We start from the raw sequence: 23,011 nt of genomic DNA on the forward strand, positions 1-23,011 counted from the left end.
AGTACTTCTCTTGTTATTTGCTGTCTAGAACTGCAACCTCTGCCTCTGTTTTTATTAAGGCAATTTGGCAGTTTGCTGCTAACTTTGCTAACTTTGGAAAATGCAAACAGAATTTAATTGCCTGAGCTCTTTGTATTTTCAGGGAACATTCCTCTTTAATTAAAGCCCCATATATTGCATGTATTCACACACACTAATCCCAAACTCTACTTAAGCTGCTGCCAATACTCAACAACTTAAAAATGGGGGGAAAAATCAATAAAGCAATCCTCAAATTTAGGCAAGGAGAATCTGTCCTTTCAGCACAACTATTTTGTACTGTTTTGGTGCAGGCTAGTAGCCCAGTATGTGTAAGATCTCTCAAAGACATACTTTTTCAAGAAACAGAAGACTAAATAAAACAATGGGCAAGTATGATGATAGGCAAATACAGATTTCTTACTCTTGGATCTTTTTGGCCCTTGTTAGAAGAGTTGATGAGGGCAAGTAATTGCCTGTCTCCATTCCCGGGAAAAGCTGTAGCTCAAAAACGGAGAAAGCACAACTCCCTGCAACTTTTTGTTAATCACCAGCCTTCCATTTCTAGGGCTGCAATAACACTGGCAATAAGGGACTCACCAATATCTCCAATAGTGGTATCAGCTGTGACCACATACAAAAGAGACACATATAAATAAAGTATCAAATGAGGAAGAACCTCATTTCAGACAGTCTCCAAATCTAGTCTATGAAACTGATTTTCCTTTAAAAATCAATTGGTTTACTTTTTGTCATCTTGCTGAAGTATCTGCCTGCTTAAACAAATATCTCTAAAAAGTAATAGGACAGTTAGTATAACTGCTGGTATACTTCATTGGGGGCAAGCAGGTTCATGGAACAGAACCAAACACTTGGAGGGAAAAGGCTCCAAGCAGAGAAGGAATATTCTGAATATTTTTTATGTCTATTTAATTACTTAGATAATCTAATCATATTAAATTCTATTTATTATTCAGCTTAGAGTTTTTCGCTTAGCTGATTCTTAGGGTCTGTTTGAAGACTTCACTGCAGAGAGTCAGTTGATATAGATGTATCTAATCTTGGTTGTATGAACTAGCCCTGCTGCAGCTAGTGTTCTGTGTATCATGTTAGCTTATGTGTATACACATACATGTATTTTGCACGTAGGAGGCATTCAGCATCTGATGGCACAGTGCTCTGGACGGCTGCATAAACTCCTTTTGGAGGGATTCACCTTCCCATGCTATGTTGCTAGTTTTGACTATGTATACACCCTGCCGCAGCCCCAGATGTGTCAGTCAGTCCCTCTCCAGGACAAGTGGGCCATGCCAAATGCATGTGGGTACCAAATAGTTTAAAGGCAGCTTGTAAAACTGGCCACCTGGCTGGAAAGAAGGACCTTTTAGGAAGAAAAGTTCTCTGCATAAGCCAATGCTCAGTCACAAAGTCACAAGAATATGGAGATGGTGAATTATTGTGAATGATCAGTAACGTTTCTTGTGAGCTGCAAGTGAAAACAGTCATTTCTGTGAGAAAAAATGAGTGAGACAGGCTAACCAAAGCCGATTTGAACCAGTAAGATTAGGTACAGTAACAGGTAATGAAAGACAGTTAACTAGAGTGGAAATCAGTGCAGAGAATGAAGTGGTGCTTTAGAACAGATACGTATCATGACAAGGCTCAGTGAAACCAAGTCAAGCAAAATCAGTTCTCAGACAGATTAGAGCTACATGGCAGTGTTTTGATTTTACCCAGAGAGACAGAAATGAAACTGGTAGGTATCTCATGAATTGTAGAAATGAGGTGCTCACTGCAGTATGCCAGAGAAACGTTCATCACTGGCTCCCAATGTGCTGTTCAGGAGATTGAGACACCATGTATCTATCAAATGTTGCTCATATCAGCTGAATAGTGAACTGATTTCCAAATATCAGGAGATATTTGGGCATTTCCACCTCCCTTTTCTTTCTCAGGAGAATATGGAGCCATGAGTCCCCATATAATTTTTCTGCTGTGATAGAAGTAGACCTTAGATGGTGGATGAAGTCAGCAGAGTTGCTGGCAAATACAAATCTGTTTAGGTCCTGAATTGGATTCAGGCCTCTAATAATTGGGATATGTGAAACTCAGGTCCTCATTCCCACTTGCCAATCTGCTTTGCTCCCTGGTAGTGTCAGAAATAAGTTCTAGGGACAAGCCTTCTGCTCTAAAGGATGAACAAAGACAAATGCTTTGCTGTGTTGATGCTGTGAATTTTGTTGTGTGCTGTTTTGCTCTGTATCTGTCTTCCCTGAGGACCTACCCTGTCCCAGGTCACTCCTGAATCCTCTTCTGGACCAGCTCATTCATTCCTTCCAGGACAAAACTCCCGATGTTTGTTGTATTGAAAAGTCCTTCTAAAAATCTATTAACCCGGTCTAAGGTTTCCTTAAAATTAGAGAAATCAATAGACTGCATGTGCTTGTACATGGTGCTTTTCTCCAGCTGTAATGAAAGTGAGCAGCTCCTCACATACATTGTTTCTAGGAGCTCCTGGCTGGTCATTTGCTTCTTGTAAAAGGCATGGTGTCAGCCTTGCTGTGATATTAATGTTGGGATGCTGCTTTTTCAGTCTAAACCCCATCTTTTCTGTGATTTGTGAGTATCCCTGCAAAATACCTACACTTAAATTCTCATGCTGTTCTCTTCCAACACTAAGTTTTGTTGTTATTTTTGAGTTTAAGAATAAGCCTCTGGATGTTATTAAACCTTCTAAAAGAAGAAACTTTCCATATCAATACAAAGCCGATGACATTTCTGAAAGCTCAAAATCAAGTTTGTTCTGAATTTCAGACTTGGCAGAAAAGTAGGTCTTGATAAGTGTTTGTTTAGTCTGGAAATCTTTGGCAGTGAAATAAGAATTCCCTGCAATAAGTATGACATCAGTACTTACCCTGCCTGTACATTTCTTGCCTATTTTTCACTACTCCTCTTGTGCTTGCTATCTGCAAGATAAATTATAATTTGTTTCTAACTTGATTTCTCTTGAAAACTTATCTGCCATCTGTAGTACCATGGGGCCTCTTCTTCCTCATACATGATAGTAGAACCCGCCGCTCTGTGATCTGCAGTGAAGGACAGCATTCAAGTGAAGGGTTTATTAACGGTAAGTAGAATGCTTACAGTTCTGTAATATAGCTGGATTGCATGTCTGCTGTCTCCTGAGATATTCCTAGATTAAGTCAACTTAATGTCCATGGACAAATAGCCAGTTTCTTTAATAAAGGGGTTTGCTGGAGAGTGCCTGAGCCACACAGTGAGGTGTGAGTTACAGCGAGTGCATATCAATTAGACACAAATGAAGACATCAGTGAGGCATAGGATCTGCCCTACTGCTGTTACACAAGTGTAATATATGTTCCTTTATCTACCTTTCCAATCCATTTCTTCAGTTCCCCTTCAGGTCAGCATTACTGATGGCACTCACCTGGTTTTGTTCTTACTGCTAAACACTTACCTAGAGAAGCTGTCACTGAAACTTCCACTTCCATAGAAAGCCAAAAAGGTGTTGTGCATCTAACCTAAGTTGGTTGGATGTAAGCTTAATTCAAAGCCAGCATATATGTTTTCAAATCCAGGATCTATCCTTTTCTAGACCAAGGTATAATTTTTTCTGCACTCGACTATGAAGAGAATGCAAATGTACATTTACCTTCACTAAAAAAAAGATCAACCAAACAAAACCAGGCTTTTGCCTGAGGCCCACCATGGGAGAGTAATTCCCCTACCCCCATTAAACTAATCCATAACATTAGTTTCAAAGGACCATCAACTATTGCATTAATTATAGAACAATGAGTATAATCTCAAAGCTGCAAAACCACTGCTACACACACACGCACGCTCTGTATAGAGCAGCTCACATGGTGTAGTTTATCCCTGCATGATACCGTTATCTGTTAGGAGATGTACATCAGTGCCATGGTAATAGCATGACTGATGCAGTCAGAGTACATTCTCAGATATCAATGTTTTTCTTTTTGGTTTAGAAATATGATGGAGTATGTACATTTAATCTTCCTATCTACCTTCCTCTCGGTTTCCATGACATCCGAAACATGTAAGTCACATTTTAAGAATACTTTCTGATGAGGTTTATTCTGTAGAAATGTGTAGGCTGTTCCCAAATTGGTGATTTTTTTTTAAACCTAAAATTAGCTAGTTTACCTCAAGCCACAAATCATGGTTTAAAAACTAGCTTTATGTGTTTTCTCTGTATATTAAAATGCACTGAGCACTCTCCACTTCTGTGACATTAAGTCTAGGTAGGTTCTACTTCTGCATCCTGGAATCTCTGTAAGCAGAAGGAAAAGGGTCTTTCTGAAAGGATTTGAGAGTAGCTGATGTTCCAGGCCCCAGCTGGGCAAAATCTTCAAGAGCATGTTTAAATTGCACTGAAGAGGGCATATGCATACGCACACCGCTGAACCAGGGATGTAACTGAGCGCTCTGCTCATTAAAAATGCTTTTTAATGTCCTGGTTTTGGGGGTGTTAACCCACATGTGCAATGTGACAATAACATTTCCCTGAAAATAGGGGAATATTGAAAACAGTAATCTCTTTCTGATGGATCAGCTCTGCTGGCTCAGCTATATAATGCTGACCAGTGCTGACCAGTGACACAGCATTACATAGCACTCACATAGTTCTAGTCTCCAGCTACACTGCTTATTTGTTTGAAAAATATTGTAAGATATGATCTCTAAATATTTCCCCATATTATCAATTTTACAATATGAATGCTAAGTTTCAAAGGAATTAGATTTATTAAGAGGCCAGATTCTGCTGAAGAATTTCCCAAGATAGTTTTCACTGATGTCACTGAGTTTAGATAAGGCCTCTCAGTTTCTATGTGTTCCCTTTTGTCCTCTGTTTTTCCCTGAAGAAAGCTGTATTTCCAATTGGTTCCTCCTTTCGTGGGGCAATGCCACCTTTCTTGACACCCCTGATACATCCCACTGGTTTTGGAAGGCTCATGGGTGGAATGCTGTTAAAATGATGGGGTTGGGGGGTACTCATACCTGATGTGGCTAATTTAGGTGTCTGAATTAGTAAGCAAGATGACATGTAATGTCAATGGAGATGGACCACTTCTTTAGAAAGCAGAGCAGAAGCCAAGTGTTCACTATGTAGAGAGACCCACCACCTGATTTGTGCACCTATGTGTCTAAAGCCAGGCGGTGGTAATACTCCATGAAGTGTCATTTTTGATAGGTATTCTCTATTTTGGTTAGCTATTTGTTACCCACTCCCGTTTTGATGCTCCTTTATCTACAGTAGCTCCTCTGCCAATCTCCATCTTTGTCCAGTCTCCATCCTTGCTTATTTTCTCATCTTTCTCTTCTCCAAAATGCAATTTAACTTTCAGATTAGCATTTCTGTTTTCAGCAGCCAGTTCACTACTCAGGTGCCTGTGCACTTAAATATCTGTCAAAATTGCTTGATTCAAGTTTCTCTGGACCAGTTTCAGTATTCAAAAGTAGAAATATAGTCAGATAAAAAAAAAAAAATAATTCAGTGTTTTACTCCCAACACATTCCTCTTTTTCCTCATGTGTGAGCATGTGTGTTTTGTTTTCCTAAGATTCTTATTTGTCTCATTGCTTTCTGGCATCTTTTCACCTTCCCATCAGATTCTTCCTTTTAGTAATTTTCTCTATTTTTTTTCACATTTTCATGAACTTCAAACAGAAGCTCTTCTGGATTTATTTTTTTTTTTTTAAATGTTCGTATCTACAGGCTTCCTCCTTCTACTATTTTTTCCTTCCATAAAAAAAAAAAAATTATTGATTTCCTTTTTCTGGATTAGAAAGGCAGAGCAAAAGCTCTTCTCTGTTGTATAAATAAATATTCATTATACTGTAAGCAAGGAAATCTAACATCATAGTACAGTATTAAAGTCAGTACTTTTTTTTGGTGTGTTAAATTCTTGTTTTGAATAAAACCTGGATTTCAAGCAAAGATTTGCATAAGAAGTTCATTTCAAGAAATCACTATTTCTTAGTTAAAGCCTTCTATTTTTTAGTGTATGTCTGGTTTGAATCTAGGGGTTTTTTTGTTTGTTTGTTTGTCCCACACATTAATTACTAGTTTTTCAAACGAGTGGCTCCATAACTCAAGGTAAACAAAATTTTATTGGAAAAAAATCTAGTGAGAATAAGTTTGCTATATATCATCTCTGAAAATCCAAGGAAGGTAGAGGGACATGACTGGCCTACTGATCCAGGAATGCCAAGTTCTCCTCTGTCTCAGCAGAGCTAAGGTTTAATTAATCTGAGATTTTTATCTTTTGCTCATTTGCAGTTGATGCAATGGAAGGTGAGGCTTTAGTTATAAAATGTCCCCGGTGGAGTTCAGCTGTGAATGTTGCCTGGTATCACACAGATACTAACAAAATAATTCCTGCAGAAGAAGAGGGATCACGAATATTTTCCTTAAAACGATTTCTTTGGTTTCTGCCAACTTCTAGAGAGGATTCTGGAAACTACACTTGTGTTACACGTTTGTAAGTGCAACATTGAAAAATGAAAGGTGTAAGACTGGAAAGAAACATACAAGCTTTAATAATACATTCTAATTATTATATGTGGAAATTATGACTTTTTTTCATGCGATACACCAATTCATGTAACTTTTCATCCTGCAATTGCTGTTTTTATGACAAGTCATTAAAATCAATCTGTGGCTGTAATGCAATAATCATCCATATGTTTATAAAACAAGATTCCCATTTGTTACAAATATTTAATATATTCCTTGTAAAAATACTATCATTGACATACCTTTATTTCATTTTTAAAGTTCAAGTAATAGCACAAAGTGGTTCAACATGAGTGTGCAGGTGCATCCATACAAGCAAGGAGTATGTTTCCCAAGTCAGATTCGTTACCCAAATGACACCGGAAGAGGAAAAATTGTTTGTCCTACAATTGACAATTATAAGAATGCTACTATCATCCAGTGGTATAAGGTAAATAAAACCCTGATAGTGCCAGTTGTAGATTAGATTACTGTGAGAAGCTATTTGCAGCCAAATAAAGAAAATTGTCTTTTCCAGGACTGCAAACCTCTTCAGGGACAGAGATACTTCAAGGGAGAAAAATATGTTTTTATTAACAACCCAAGACAGGATGATGATGGTTATTATACTTGTCAATTTATCTACACTCATAAAGGAAATGTGTTTAATGTATCAGCTACGAGGATTTTCGTAAGTAAGGGTAAGACAGTCATTTTGTAGCTTGCTAAGATAAAAAAGACTGATGTCCACGTAAAGCAAAGGAAGCTCCTTTTGTACATTAAAGAGAAAAAGAGTTTCTGTTGATTTGTTTTATCTTCTTAATGAAACTTTAGATCAGCTTCTTTAGGTGAATTTTGTGGATGAGGCTCCAAATGGAGCAAGGTGGTGGTAAATTCAGACCTGATCATATTCAGCTTTTTGCTAAAAGTCTCTGACAACTCTGGTTACATACTGTGGTTTGTAGATCTGTCTGGTAGTGCTTATTTCTGAAATGAAGGGTCTTCTCAGTGGGATGCCACAAAGCTCTGCTTTCTATTTCTTTGAGGGGACAAGAACTGGTAGGTAGTGAGGATCATCTGGTGATCACTGGATCACTGATGTGTTGATGGTCTACAACGCAATACCTTCTGGTCCCTCTCTATTATCTAGCATTAATTTGATAGTAGGGCTGAAAAACTTTTAGATTTGTCTTGAATGAGACAAAATGAGTGAGATATATATACATAGACAGAAAATGAGTGCTCAGTGATTACTGTGTCTTTGTTATTTTGAATGCTGCCAACATGGCTGAGGTGTGTGGACTTTGGGGTGCCTCTAGGATGCAGTCTCCTCAGGGAGGCCTTGTATTTGGATGGTGGTCAGGGGAAGAGCATGCAGCAATCAGCAATTCCAGATTGCATCAACTTGCAAAACTTCAAAATGTGTCTTCAGTTCTGCAATCAGATCAGTAGAAAAAGTCAGAAAGATGATCTGGGGGTGGGTAGAGGGTGGCGGTTGGATTTGCGTTCTGGGGTTTTTCGCTTTTTTTTTTCAAAAGTAGATAATGTTCATTTGCAGACTGACATCAGACTTTTTTGCTGTGGGGAGGCATCCAGCTTGTGGGCAGAATGCAGATTTGGAGCACAGGAGCCTTGATTCCGGTTTTTGCCGCTGCACCCAGACCTCAGTAGTGGAGTTTGTTCTGATTATTCTGAGCTGGACAGAAGACAGATTTGAGATGAGACCTAGTACAGTAGTTTAGGAGGTGTCATGCCTTTCCTCCCTCTTTTCTGTGTTGGTCTACATGACATTTCTCTGCCTAACACTTAATTTTTGTTTGAATGTGCTTTCATTAAAACTTCTCTAACTGGTCAGGAATATTTTTGTGTCTGTTTTATTTGGCACAAAGGCATCCAAATTTACAAAAGCTTTTGTTACATCCAAGCAGGTTTCTTAATTTTGAAGTTAATCCAACTTTTTTTTTTTTTTAAATCATTGCAGAAAGAAGGGATTGCAACATAACATGCGAAATCTAAGCTGGGTCTGTCATGTCTGCTCCAGTTTTTACTAAATTCAAAGTACTTAATGACAACTTCTTTGAGTTTTTATCAGCCTTTGAAATTAGTATGCTGATGGGGGGAGCTGTTATGTTTTGATAATATTGGCTTACAATGTACATTCCTGTTGCCTTGCAGATCCATGCTGACGCAGAGGACCTTCTGCCTCTGAATGCTGGCAGCTAAGAACTTAGCATAGTCAGATAGCTAGGAAGTTACTGACTTTCTCCTGACTTCTTTTTTAGCAGATGCAGCTTATGAAATTTAGAAACAGTTAGGATGGGTAAAGAGAATTCTTTTCTGGCAGCCTGGGAAGCAGGGGGTTAAATAAATTCCTGCAGATTTTTTAGGGAAATATGGTTATGGGTTTCACAGAAGTGCCTTGAGATAGAAAAGCCTAATGAGTGAAAGGATAGCAAGCGATGTGTTTGAAGTGGGAAATATGAGACATTATAAAGGGCAAGAAAAGAAGAAAAAAGGATCAAGGGAAAAAAATCTGAAAGATCTGAATGCCTAATTCAAGTCAAGCAGCTGGATGTAGTTTGGACCTGTCCATAACAATTATTAGTGGAGATGGAAAATAAATATGTCAAAGAAAAAGTAGTATTCCTTCTAGAAGGGTAATGATAAGGGATGCTCATTGTTATGGCAGACTGATGTAGTGGGAAGCAGTTGTGTGCAGCAGTGATGCGCAGACAACAGAGAGAGAGTCTTTGGAACCAGACACGCTCAGCTGTCAGGCTGCAGAGATGGAGGAAACAGAGGGGAACGTGGGCAGGCAGCTGTGTGCGAGAGGGTCCTCATTTCAGATACTGCATAAAAGTGCATATTAGCTATTTCATATCATAGATATGAGTAATTTCTCAAATGTTGGAAGGAATCGCTTTCTCTCTTTTTAAAAACAAAATAGGCAACTGAGAAAACACACAAATCTATAACTGCATTTGCTTTTTTTTGCCACTCAGCAGCTAAAACAGTACTTGAGAAACTAAAACTTTTCCTTGATCTTTATTTACAGAGGTAAAAAATTAAATAAATGGAGAGAAAATACTTAAACTACTAACACATATGGACTCTCCAGAAATATTTGGTTGCAGGAATAAAACCAGATGATCCCAACAGACATGTGAAATGCCATTGTAGTGTTAGTTTGCAATTTTGCTTTGGGATCTTAAAATATTAACTGTACAGATTCTAATAATAATCTTACAAAATGTATTTTCACAACTTTCTAATGTGTGCTTTCTTTCCCTCCTTAATTTCTAAAGTAAAACACTCACCTCTGCCACCTCAAATTTTATTTCCAAAGGATAAAGATGTAATAGAAGTGGAGCTTGGTAAGTACAGACCTTAAATTGTTTTTAAATTAACATCTTGCCATGGCCTAGTGAACATGCAGATTTTCAAGAAAATATAACAATGGAATTTTTCATTACAGTTTTGGACCATAATGTTTACCAGATTTAATTCACTCCAGGCATGTGATGTGAAGTTAGATGAAACTGATGGGTTATTTAGGCATTAAGCAGCAATTTAAGGGGATTTAAATAACCTATTCTACCTTCACTGGGATAGACTAGGATTATTCACACGGTCAATTTTAAGCCTCAACTGAAGGAGTGACAGCTTCTGTCCACTTCCAAGAGGGCTTTAGCTAAATCCCTTGGGACTGTTTGATGGTTCCCCTAAGAGAGAAGGATGGACTATTCTTGCAACTATAGATACTCCTTGTTACTTGCAGTCCCTTTATGGAGACAGTGGCTGTGTCTCTGTTGATGAATGAAGGAGAGTAAAGGACTGGTTGCTGACCGTGAGGCTGAGAAGCACTGCCTGTCTCGTGTCCGTGTTGGCTAGTGTTGGGCAGACCTGTCTGGCTGGGAGATACTGGGAAGGCTGAAAGACAGGACCAAGGAGTGGACTTCTTAGAAATAGCAGGTTGGAGAGCCCGTGATGCAGAGCTTGGCCCTTGTCTCCTTTTTGTTTAGGACCATAGATGTTCTCAGTGATTCAGATTCACCCTGTGTAACTTGCAGCATCAAAACAAGGTGCTTGTGGTAGGAGTGGGGTTTCTGTATAGTCCATAGAGAAAGGTAGACCTCTCCAGAAAGTGACTAAGCCCATCTGAAATGTAAATAGGTAGCCCAGGATGCCTGTCTCCCAGGGCAAGTGGGGTGAATCTGGGCTACTGGAAGAAGGGATCGCAATCACCACTCCACTGTTTCTGTCCTACAGCAAGGCTGCTCTGGTAGCAGGTACTGCAGGGGCCTGGGGCCCTGTCTGAAGTGCCATGTACTGTGACTCAGAGACTTGCCATGTGGGCTTGAGTCCCCATTCTTTTTTCCTCTTTCCCCCAGTTGCTTTGTCACTTAGAATTAGATGATCTGTGCTCCAGGATCACCTTTCTCTAATAACATGGTCAGTCTCTAGTGCTCTGTGGGCTCTGCCCACCCCTCTGGGACAAACCATTTGCTGTACTGGTTCTATTGTTTTCTGTTTGCAAAAATGAAGGGATTTCTCCATGATCCCTAATACCAATTCAGGATGTAAGTCATAAGATTTGTTAATTTTATTTAGGCCCTGCTTAGATACATATTTACATGGAAATAATTTAAAGTGTTTTAATTATACCTTCTTCTGGTGAAACGGTGACTTTTACTTTGGAATAAATATTTCCAAATGACAAATACTTAATAAGTAATTTCCTGTTTTAGTTTTGCTTGGACTGGTTTACTTCTGTCCAGCTTGAACAAAATCCAAGATAAGACTCTGCACAGAAGATTTATGCAAAATAATATATACTGAAATTTAATCATGTTATTACCACGTACACTTGTGTGTAAACCAGCATTTACTTTCCACGTTCCTCAGTAGTTGAATACATGAGTTAAGCATCACGAGTAAAGTCTACAATGCCTTCATTATAACAAATATAAATAATTCATTTTGTAATCCTTGGTGTTGTGTTAAAGCATTTGTTAAAAATCGCATTTTACTATTTCTTTTCAAGTCTTTTCTATGCATCATTTTGTCAGCAGTAGTTCAGAAAAATATATCAGAAGTGTTAAGACAAAACTCACAGGTGGTATGAAGATTTGTAGAAAAAGATGTTATGAGGAAAATAAAATTACACTTGTTTTTCATCAAGGTATGTTTACATCTCTCTGTATCTTGATTAGGTGCTGCTTTTTCTCTGAAATGTCAGGCTCGCCTGGGGATTAAGAAACAGCTGATGGCTGTTGTCACATGGGATGTGGATAACATCCCAGTGAAATACTTAGATTTTTCAAGATTTCATGAAGAAACTCATTTGTAAGTACATATAACACAGAATAATCTTTCTTCTATGCAAACTGTGCCTAGCCATTAAAGTCAATGGTACCAGCTCTTTCTCTCTCTATTAGTTTTGAAGGACGTGAGCAAGAGTATTACAGAGAGACCACTTTGCATATTACTGAAATAAAAAAGGAGGATCTGCAGGCAAATTTCACATGTGTAGCAGTGAATGAAATGTACAACACAAAAGCCACAGTGACCTTACAACTCAAAGCACAATGTAAGGGTAGGATTTTTTAATTTTGTTTTCTTAATGTTTGCACTCAGTTTGAAATATATTGGTGATTTTATTTTATTGTTTCTGTTAGTAAGAAGAAAAAACAGCCTGCTTTCTCACTACATATTCAAGCTGGTGGCAAAATTCTCTTGGCTTCATTAAGTCATGAAAGTCCTTGGGGTAACTTCTGCTGGGGGTGGGGGGCATTACTCAAATGGTATCAGAGAGAGAGTAAATATGCAGAGCACGACTGTATCATCAGCCCTGCGATAAGAATATCCTGTTTCTAAGATATTTCTGCCTTGAAGGCAGGCAGTGCCCTTGGATTTGAAGCACACTGGTATAGTGCAGTCTGCTTTACAAAATCCTCAGGCTGTAGAGGAGCCTCTGCAGATGAGAGCCAGGCAAGGAACTGTCCTCTCCTTTGGTCATCAGTGTTGCAGTGCATTGTGAGGAGCAGAGGTCATCTTCTTTTGAGAATCAAAATGTTGTTTCTAGTGTGGAACCATAGCAGAAGATAGGCAAACTTTAAAAAACAAGAGTCTGAGCTTCCAGATTGACAGTTTACTTGCCTTCTCTCCCATACGACATCCACTGTTGTGCCTTGGTTTTTGACTGAATGTTAAGTGGCGTGACTAACTTCTGTGATGTCTGGCTTTATCCTCTCTCCCTCTGAGCATCACTGTGTTCTGCCAGAGAAGGAAAATCCAGGGCAGTAAATGGTGGGGACTGGGATGGTCTTTAGATCCTATGGGAATTTTTTTTTTTATAGGGATAGCCAGATCCCTAAGCACTGTTGCCAGCACCAATGAGTTAGATTCTTATGGCAGAAAATGCTATTGTGTCTGTGAAGGCACAATGAGAAGCTGTGGTCCTTTCTTATACCTTCAGATATGCTGAACCGCCAAAGACCTTGAGAAGAAATCCCAAGGCCTTTAGCGGGGATTAGTTTTCTATAAGAGAATGGTGGGAAGAGTAAAATCAAGTGTATAGTGAACACAGGGTGTGCACAGGTCCTGGTCCTGCAGTATTCTTGACTGTTCATAACTTCCTACAGGATCATGGCCTCAAAGAATAGATATATTTCCTTGCCATCACCTAGACTAGAAGGGATGTAGGTGAATTATAACAGAGGATAGGGCATCATCCAGCAGGGTAGCACTGATTCCCCCCAGAGGAAGGTGGCAGGAGAGGTTTTGGTTGGATATTACTAAGTGAGTGTGAGTGTAGCATCAGTCAGGAAGCTGGAAGCACATCAGCTCTGCACTGAAGTATCTGAGTGTGGGAGCATACTTGCAGTGAGAGGGAATGAAACTGAGTAAAAGTTCCAGCTTGCTCTAGTTCAAGCAATGCAAGTCCTTTATTTGCCCCATATTAAAAACTATATGAAGAAAAGACTATATTTAATATTCTGTATTCATCAAGTGATTAATCGAATCTGATTTATGTTGTAGACAAATCTTATTTTGTTTTTTATCCATAGGTCTTCAGTAAATGTTCATGAAAGCTCTTGACTGTGAGCCCTCCTTTGCTGCTGCCTGTTTTGTGTGGATATCTGTCTCCTTCTCCTTGTTGCTGCTATTGTCAAGATGCCTGCTTCTGGTCCTCAGCACTGCTGGTGTAAGCAGTGCTATGTCCAGAAATGGTTGTGCTCTGCCTTAGTTTTCTTCACTCGCTCCTCACACAGCTGAGCAATATTTATGCTAAAACAATGACAACTTGCCTCTAAGTATAATAAAAATGCTGTAGGGTTTGCTTGTGCCTCTCATCTTGTAAATGTGTAATAAAAATGTGTACTCTCCTTCTTTTTTGTGTTTTATTTGCTTGTTTATTTTTAATCAGAAAAAACGGTCGTGTGGTAATTTTTTTTAATATATGCTTGTTCCTTAGTGTTTCCCACAGCACAGCTTGTGTCTGCCAGTTACTCTGCTATTAATATTCTTTTTACACAAGTTCATGCTCTGTGTTCTGTTGTTTTGTTGTTGGTTTTTTTTTTTTTTTTTTTTTTTTTTTTTCCAGGGCGTTCAGTATGGGTTACATTATCATTATTTGTAGCACAGATCTGTGATAGGAAGTAAGAGGTGAATAGGTGTTGTGCCACTTACTACTAAACTAGTCCATTCTGGAGGCATTTAATGAACTAGATGAATATTGTTTAGCAGCACAGGTTACAGATTAAGGGAGGAAGCAAAGATGCTGTAAGCAATTGCATTAAAGCTCCTCTGCATTAGTACCTGTTCAGTCTTACAGCAATAGCCTCTGTCTTCAAAAGCCTGCTGAATAAATGATTTGGCTCACCGCATGGAAATTTTCCATGGGAACCAGAGATTAAATTTATTTTTCTGAGTCATAACCAAATACTTTAAGTCCTAGTTCACTGTTAGCAATATCATTATAATTAACCCTAACAATTTGCTTTGATAACAATTGTAATCCACATAGGAATAAAAATTGACAGAGAGGAGTGGTGAGAAAAGGAGGAGTTTCTTTCACAGTCAAGAGTGGTGAGAGCTGTTTGTTTTTGTCTCCATGGAAAACAAAAATACGCCCTTAATACTGGCAGAAACGGATGTCATTGGCAAAGCTGCTTAACATTTCACAGGGAAAAAAGTATATTTTCCAGTTTAGGATATATGCTGTGCACACATGTATGCATTCAAATATCTGTGTGAAGAAAAGTGCTGTATTGTGAAAAAAGTATCTGCCTCAAGTTTCACTTATATTTTTACATGGGAAATAAATGCTGCTAAGAGAAGCTGATCAGCTCTTTATCAGGAGTAACGCAATGAAGTCAGCTCCTTTTGGTGTGATTTGGTGGTATCCAGATTACGCATGCTATGTCTTTTAGACACAGGGAAATCAGGCAAATTCTTTCTTTGTTTTAACAGAATTTAATGAGGATTTGGCTATGAATTTTGACAGTCTCTGCAGCTATGTCCTTGCCTCTGTTAGGAGGTGCTAATGTCCCTACATGGTTCAGTTGCTGCTGCTGCTACCTTCAGAGGTTGCTTCTCCTGCTGAGGAGGATCTTTCACCATTTTTTTCTCACCCACGCCCTGTCTAAACTTTGATCACCCCTAGTCAATATAGAACCCTTCCTTCCACACTATTGCCCATCCTTTCTCTTCCCACTTTGCCTGAAGCTGTTTGGTATCTTCTGACTCCCTCACCAACACTTGTTCATAAACACATTCTTCATGTCTCATAATATCACTTTACAGAAAATTTAGGCTGTCTTATTTTCTCCAGATCTTTCAGTCCTATATCTCTCTTTTTAATTTCAGAGATGGTGATCATCCCAGATTTTACATTCCCTCTCTGCCACAAGACATATCCTCTCATGTGCTCTGAGATCACCTGCGTAACTTATTGTGTGGTGTGCCTCAAGTCACTGTAAGGCTAAGGAATCTGTGACAACTTTTAATTCCCTTCCACCTTTTGTGACAAAGATGTGACTAGTCTTGCTGGATATCTGGCAGCAGCTGCCCTCCACAGCTGCCTGGTATCTCTGATGCTGGAAGATGCCACCTCTCAAGAATGAGAAAACTTACTGGCTACGCTGTTCATGCCAGTTCAGCCCATTGACAACTGCAGTGAATCAGTGCTCACAAAAGTAGCTCTGCTGGCAGAGGGAGGGAAGCTGTTAGCTCCTGAGGCAGAGGCAAGGACAAGTAATTGGAGAAACACTGAGAGTGTTAACTCCTTCTACCAACAGAGCTGGGGCAGGACAGGCACAGGCCTTCAGCATTCCCTTTAACCTGTCTGCTAGAGAATACATGGACTGTCTGAATAACTTTCAAATCTTTCTCTTTTTATTAATGCATAAGCTGCCACTGGCTTTTTGTTCCTCATCTTGATTCAGGGCTGGTTAAATAACTGGAGGTGGCTTTTCATGTGTCTGACCCACAAGCATCATCTTATTTCTCCCTGAGCACTCCTCAATTCTCATTCACAAGGAAGTCTAAAATGCCCAGAGGACCACAAATCTTTCTGGTCTGAACTCTCTTCTCTGGAGAATGCCAGAAATTCCAGTCATTTGGAGCAGAGATAAAGTTCAGCCCAGAACATCAGCTCTGTTCTTCCTCAAAGATATTTAATGGCAAACCTAATCTTTTGGCTTATCTTTGGTAGACGGATGTGGACAGGAATTCCAGACCCAGATCTCTGCCTTTACTATCTGGAAGTACGTCCACCTTAGAAGCCAGAGAAGTTACAGAAAACTGCTGTTCTTCCACAGTTTGTCAGGAAATCCTTCAAATGCTGCTTTCTGACTTGTTTTCTCTGGCCTCTCCAATATTGTTTCTTGTGAGCTGATAGTTCTGTATTCTCATTGCATTTGAATATAAATAAACAGAATTAGAAGGCAATCTGCTCATGAACTCTCTGCTGCTAAATGATGAAGCAAAGTCAAATGAAACAACAGGATCTGTTTAACCTTGTTCAGGGCCTCCAAAAGTGGCTTCTGGCCCTTGCCCCCATTGTGCTGAAGATAGCTGGTTTATTCCAGAGAAATGAGAGGCTGAGTCAGCCTTACTGGGAACTGAACCTGCCCTTCCAGGAAGACCCCCCATGATGTCCTTGTCTGACACTTTATAAGCTGTATAAGCACAGGAAATTTATTACTTCTTTTCCAGTCTTGGTCTAATCAGTGCAAAACCAGATGTAAACAGCATTTTTTAGGTTCGTAATTGCAGGAGTTGTTGGAACCTGTTTCTTCTCTAGATGTTTTATAGATACTTACTCAATGCATTACAACAGTATTTGTAATGTCGTGGTAAGCACACTGTCAACAAATGAAGCAAAAAGAAATAGTGGCAATCTCTGATGCTTGAGTCATCTTCACCAGGTAGTGGAAGGGGTTTCCTGATTTTGTCTGCGTGTGTGTGTATGTATTGACCAGGAAAATGGATCAAATAATAAAATTTGAAGGGGTACACAAAGACAAAGTTTCTTCGTGGGCATCATGTGACACTTAAAACTACAAAATATAAAAGAAACTGGTTCTTTTCTTGCCCACTTCAATATTATTGGAAGGTGGTTTCCCCAGATCTCCTAGTTCTGGTGAGGTATGCTTCATCATATGCCTGATGTTTCTTTCTCCCTTTAAATGGCAAATAAAGAAACAGAAAGAGTGTGAAAATCATGTCAAATTTGCTTTGCATCCTACCAGAGGAAAGGGAAAATGTACTTGTAAACTCTTTATGAGACAATTGCCACTAATCTTCCCTCCAAGGGAATAATGAATCCTCTTTGTGTAACCGCTGTGTAAAGCCTTTTAATTTCAAACTTGGCTATCTGGAATTCATAGTGTGTCCAGTACTGAATCTTGGGTGAATTCAATATGTCCAGGACATAGGTCAAAATGATCTTCTTCAGCTTTGTGGCTGTAACAGTCTGTGGATTAAGCTTCCATCTTTCTAGTTTGGAGAGTATGAAATGACCTTGTTTTTACCTCCCATTGTCTCTTGCTGCAGCAGAACTAGATGACATCTAGAGCATGCACATATCTATATTGACTTCTGCTCTGTGAATCACAGAACAACAGGAAAAATGGAATGCTACAGAAACGCACCTATCTGGGTTGTGATAGAAACATAGCTCTCCCCTAGAAGAGTGATTATCACAATCCTGCACTAGACTTATCTGCGTGCATACGACAGCACAGAGCTGGTGACCGCCATCGTTATGGAATCATAGAATCACAGAATGGTTTGAGCTGGAAGGTCATCTAGTTGGGTTGTCAAGGTCATCTAGTTCAACCCCCTGCAATGGGCAGGGACATCTTCAACTTGCTCAGTTGCTCAGAGCCCTGTACAGCCTGACCTTGAATATTTCCAGGATGGGGCATCTACCAGCTCTCTGGGCAACCTGTTCCAGTGTTTCATCATCCTCATCATAAAAAATTTCTTCCTTATATCTAGTCTGAATCTATCCTTGATAAGTCTTCATCTCTGAGGTGGAAGTGGTCAGATTCAAGAGCTCTTCCATGAGGGAAGCTTGAACTAAAGTGGGTGGCTGCTTTCTTTCCCTGTTTTCCTTACGTGTCATTGCTATTTTATGCTCCTTGACCTTCTTCAAAGGAAAAGGCAGGGGAGAGCATCATCTGCCTCCAGCATAGTTTATTTTTGTGACCAGGACACGTTCTGTTTTCCTGCTTGTTCTGTGTACTTTGTTCTTATCTTGCAGATTTTATTATTTGCACATGTTTCTCTGTACCCTGTTTGTGCAACAATGCCAGAAGCCTCCGCTTGTCCTTTTTGTGGACACTTAACGGTTGTCATGCATAGGCTTAGAATCCTTACAAAATGCTTGAACATTGTTGCTGGTTGTGTTATTAACAGTTTTACAATGTTACAAAATACTTAAACATCATTGTCAGCTGTGGTATTTAGTGTAGGTAGCTCTGGATTCAATGGAAGTAAATATTAATTACATACTGCTTAGTATGCTTCTAGTTTATGGGTCTCTGTTGGCTACAGCAGCTGGAGAAGGTTAACTTCTCTAGGGCTAACAATATATTCCTCTTCTTTACAGTGGGTCTTCCTAACGTCCTCTTGATCGTAGGATCTCTAGTTCTGCTAGTTGCAATAGCAGTCTCTGTTATACTTTATCAGTCCTTCCGAGTTGATATCGTCCTATTGTATCGGGAGATATTTCAGCCCGACTCAGTCAAGGACGGTGAGTAAGAATTGAGCAAGAAAGTTTGAAAAAAGAAAAAAGGCAAATCATATGGAAATGCATTTATCTGATAGTTGCTTACTAACTCATATGACACCTGAGCCTGATCCTTCGCTTTCTCACGCCTTTTGAAATTGTTTAGATAGGAGGGGACATACACAGCTCTGTTAGTGCTTTACATTCCCTTGTTTCCTGGGTTCTGTAATGACGTATTACATAAAAGAGGGATTCAGTCCTGGTTTTGTATTTTTTTAACAGAAGTATTTGCCATGAAACAGTGAATGACAGTGAAAACCCAATTTACAGAGCTATTAACTGTACTTGTTACGTGCTCTCTAAAGAAAAGGAACCAGCCTGCTGGCTAATGTGTTAACAGGCATGTGTTAGAGCACTACAGTTTTTATAAGCCAAAAAGAAAGATACCAATATTGTGCAAGACACTTTTGGGAGGAATACATCCATCCAACTTTAGGGGTGCACTTCAGCTCAAGGTTAAGACATCTACATTTAGTTGCGTGCAATGAAGGTGCACACATGCAAGTTCCCATCCATGAAACCTGGAGACGGGTTCGGCTGTCAAACCATAAGCAGCTAGTGCTGTTGGAGCCCCTTTAGGACTTGAGGGAGACCTGAACTCCTCTGCAGTGCCAGCTGAAGGGCAGGCAGTGACTAATGACACTATGTGGCACATGTTTTTAGGTGACCAAATCAGATCCTCATCAATAAAATTAACAGAGCTAGCCAGGCACTGGGACGTTGCCTCAGTGTTCTAAACATGGGCATCTAGAAGCATCTGGGATGGCCAAAAAACTGGACACATAACAGATATGCTGGATGTTGCAGACTTCTGGACCAGGGTCGGGAGATCAGGCAGGGTACCATAGGAAGACTCAAATGGCACAAGATGTCATATGTTTAGGCAACCCAGCTGGGCCCCTGGCATTTACATGAGAGTATTCTGAATCACTCTAGAATTCACTAATTGTGATGGCCAGTTCTTCACTGATTGTAGCAGGAGTTTAGACATCTAGCTTTCATGTAGACACTGGCATTTACATTTTTTAAATCTGAAGCTGGCTTCTACCACAGATGTCTGCATGGTAGGTATTTACACCTGATCTAGTTACTTATGTTCTCTTTAAAGAGGGAAGAAGAATGCTTTTTAGGGCAGTTTTCATTTAAGTATATTTTGTGATAAAATGAATCAGACTCTGGAAATGTCTGGACCATCCAGGATGGTCTGGACAAAAACCTCAGATAGCGACAAAAGAAGAGGTATGATCATCTCCACTGGAAAAAAAGAAACGAAACATTTGGGATTAGAAAACAAATGCTGTAATAGAAAACATATTTGAGAAATGAAGAGCGAAAGAAGTATTTGACTTTATACTTGGTTCTGATTGTAAGACTACTTCCTGAGTAACGGAGCTTTTCACTCAGAAACATGATATGTCATGGGAATGATAAGTAATTTCTTCAAGGTGGAAGAATTTAAGTGGCATGTCTTGTCCTGAAAGACAAAGGCTGTTAACAGGCTATTCTGTCACTGAAATAACAAATGCTGAGCTTCATCTCTATTTCATGCTAATACACATTGATCAATTGGATTCTTACTCCATATACTCTGGGATAGAGCTTTAACAGTACAAATGCCAGGTTCTCCAAAGTTACAAACACACAGGACATAACAATTGAGCAGGAAAAACACCAGATATGCAGAGTGTCTAATTTTCAGACATGCATGCAACCATATACTTTATTCAGATTAGCAGGAACTTCTACTTAATCTATTTCAAAGACAGGTATTTTTATTTCTCGTCTAGCTTTTGCAATAGACAGCTGTAATTCATGTTAACACAAAACACTTTCCTCTTGTTTTGCCTTACAGATGGGAAGATATATGATGCATATGTTATCTACCCAAAAAGCCACACCAATGAAGCTAATTTTGTGGAATATTTTGTTTACCAAATCATGCCAGATATTCTAGAAAATAAATGTGGATACAAACTGTGTATTTATGGGAGAGATATATATCCTGGAGAAGGTAAGTTTCAGATCAGATAATGCACTGAATGACTTGTCAAAGTTGAGCAAATTGTGGTTCTATCCCTTTTAGGTGTATAGGAAGTCCCCATATGTTCCTGAGCTTGCTGCTCCTCTCTTTAGTAGCTGTGTGTCTGCTCTTTCAGGCAGGGTGACACTATGGCACTCTCTGCTTGGTGGTGTGCTAAGAAAAGCAAGCTGCAGAGCAGGGGCATAGATTGCTTACCATCTTAGTGGGTCATGCAGGAAATGTGACCCCAAGTGTGACTCTTTTAAACACACACCTGCTCTTTGGGTAGTGTAACTCTGCACAGCCATTATCTGGGCAAAGCCACAACCAAACCATGTGTGAGTAGTTCTACAAGACACGGAAGAGGAGAAAACCACAAGCTAAGTTGAGGAATTAACCTTGCTGTTATCACTCAGGGTTTTTCAACCTGTTACAAGGATGTCAGAGTCACAGGAAGTTCAGCTTCTGTTCACATGACCTACTTTCACTTCACATGATTCCCAGCACTAATTCAGGAGAGAACTGATATTCTTTATTCTCGCTTCCTTGTCTTCCAGAATGGAATCATGTTAATTAATCTGTGCTAATTTCCATATGGACACCTCTACACTATCTCTTATGATTGCTGTCATCTAGGTGATATTTGTTTTCTTCCAGAGCTGACTTGTCTGTTTATCTTGTGCTCTGGTTATTGTGTGGTCCAGATCTCTCCCTGTCAGTAAGTAATCATGAAGCCAAAGCTGGCACATTTTCTGTTACACATTTCTGAAATTATCTGCATTGGGCCAGTTGTCACTCTGAGATCTCTGATGTCCTCTTCTGGGGAGTAGCAAAACTGCTGCCTGGCCTCGGGAAAAGCCACTGCAACAAGAAGGTAAAAAAAGCTGCAAGACTTGCTGAGCCAGACCGTTCCCAGATGCAGAACAAGGAACTAACAGTAGCTCACAAAACTGTCAATGATAAAAAATTATACCACCTCTTCAGGTGATTAGGGTCAGGGCAATATTTTGTTATGGGACACTACTCTCAAACTGTGGTTTATGGATGTCAATCCTGAAGAAAACTGAGCATGGCATGCAACTGAGGTGAAGACTGTAGGACTAACAAGGGCTCTAATAAGTTGGATGAAATTAAAGACATTTTCACTGTATGAAGGCATGAATGGATGCCTGTAGCCCAGGAGTGATGGACAGAAAACTCACCAAGCCAGGCTTGGACAGTGAGTTACTTTTGTTTGTCTTTTTCGGTCTGATTTAATCAAAACTCTAGAAATGTCATGAGCATTGACCATTGTCCTTCTTTTTCTCTTCCTGCCTACTTTCCCAGCCTTCTGATTTTCTCTTCCTTGTCCACTTTCATGCCCCAAAATGCTTTCACTTGTGTGGAAAAGCTATTCTAAATCTGCCAGGCACTGGGAGCACTTAAAAGTTCTCTGCTTCCAGGCAGATGGACTTTACCCATATGCTCCCCACTCTTGTTTATCTTCTGATCTCGAGCCTTTAATTACCAGCTTTCCATATCCAAAACCTTACAGTTAAAATATACTAAGCAGAGTAAAACAGGAAATGCCACTTGGAGTTATTGTGATCCTTCCTGAACATGTATCATAGCATTTGATGAATCATATTTTTCACTGTAAAACTCCATGTATTTCCATGGAAAAAAAAATTGCAGTGAGGATATAAAATGGAATTATTATTTCAAGATATGCTTATCATTCCTGGTTCCAGAGCAAAGCTTTGTTACTTGCAACTTGTGTTCTTCCAGTAAAAAGGGAAGTTAAACAGAATGATTCAAGTGATAAACAGCACTGCAGAGCTGTTGGACTTCCATTATGCTTCCCTAAACTAGCATTCTTTTTGTTTCCTGGTCTTCCTGATTAATGGCATTTTCTACAACCTAACAGTTGCTTGAAGAGGTGCAAAGGCGAGTATTACCCAGCAAACCAAGAGTTTTCACCAACATCACCTTCTACTCCGTTCTTCTCATGGTCTCATTGTCCTGCCAACTGCAATCCTTACTGCAGAATCTAACCAAACACTGCTGGAGCTGCTGTATCTGTAACACACAAAAACATGAGCAAAAAACAGAGGAATGATTATACTTCACTGGAGCAATGTTCTGTGTAGCCA

The 23,011-nt window shown here is 39.5% G+C and overlaps 1 protein-coding gene across 8 annotated transcripts in view; it reads left to right on the forward strand.

Annotated features, from left to right (window-relative positions):
- Positions 1 to 23,011, forward strand: part of IL1RL1 (interleukin 1 receptor like 1) — a 43,384-nt gene that overhangs the window by 17,038 nt on the left and 3,335 nt on the right. For 2 of the 8 annotated variants that reach the window (XM_074859094.1, XM_074859095.1), the window contains exons 3-12: positions 3,050 to 3,145; positions 4,029 to 4,099; positions 6,343 to 6,544; positions 6,841 to 7,009; positions 7,097 to 7,259; positions 9,864 to 9,932; positions 11,772 to 11,904; positions 11,997 to 12,154; positions 18,680 to 18,823; positions 20,712 to 20,870. In XM_074859094.1, the coding sequence (XP_074715195.1) occupies positions 4,033 to 4,099; positions 6,343 to 6,544; positions 6,841 to 7,009; positions 7,097 to 7,259; positions 9,864 to 9,932; positions 11,772 to 11,904; positions 11,997 to 12,154; positions 18,680 to 18,823; positions 20,712 to 20,870 (1,264 nt within the window). In that variant the 5' untranslated portion in view covers positions 3,050 to 3,145; positions 4,029 to 4,032. Of the gene's footprint in view, positions 1 to 1,853; positions 2,638 to 3,049; positions 3,146 to 4,028; positions 4,100 to 6,342; positions 6,545 to 6,840; positions 7,010 to 7,096; positions 7,260 to 9,863; positions 9,933 to 11,771; positions 11,905 to 11,996; positions 12,155 to 13,628; positions 13,951 to 18,679; positions 18,824 to 20,711; positions 20,871 to 23,011 lie in introns of those variants that run through there. The other 6 variants (XM_074859097.1, XM_074859098.1, XM_074859099.1 and 3 more) reach the window with 6 other exon arrangements.

The sequence above is a fragment of the Strix uralensis genome, chromosome 2, assembly GCF_047716275.1.
Source record: "Strix uralensis isolate ZFMK-TIS-50842 chromosome 2, bStrUra1, whole genome shotgun sequence".
NCBI lineage: Eukaryota > Metazoa > Chordata > Aves > Strigiformes > Strigidae > Strix > Strix uralensis.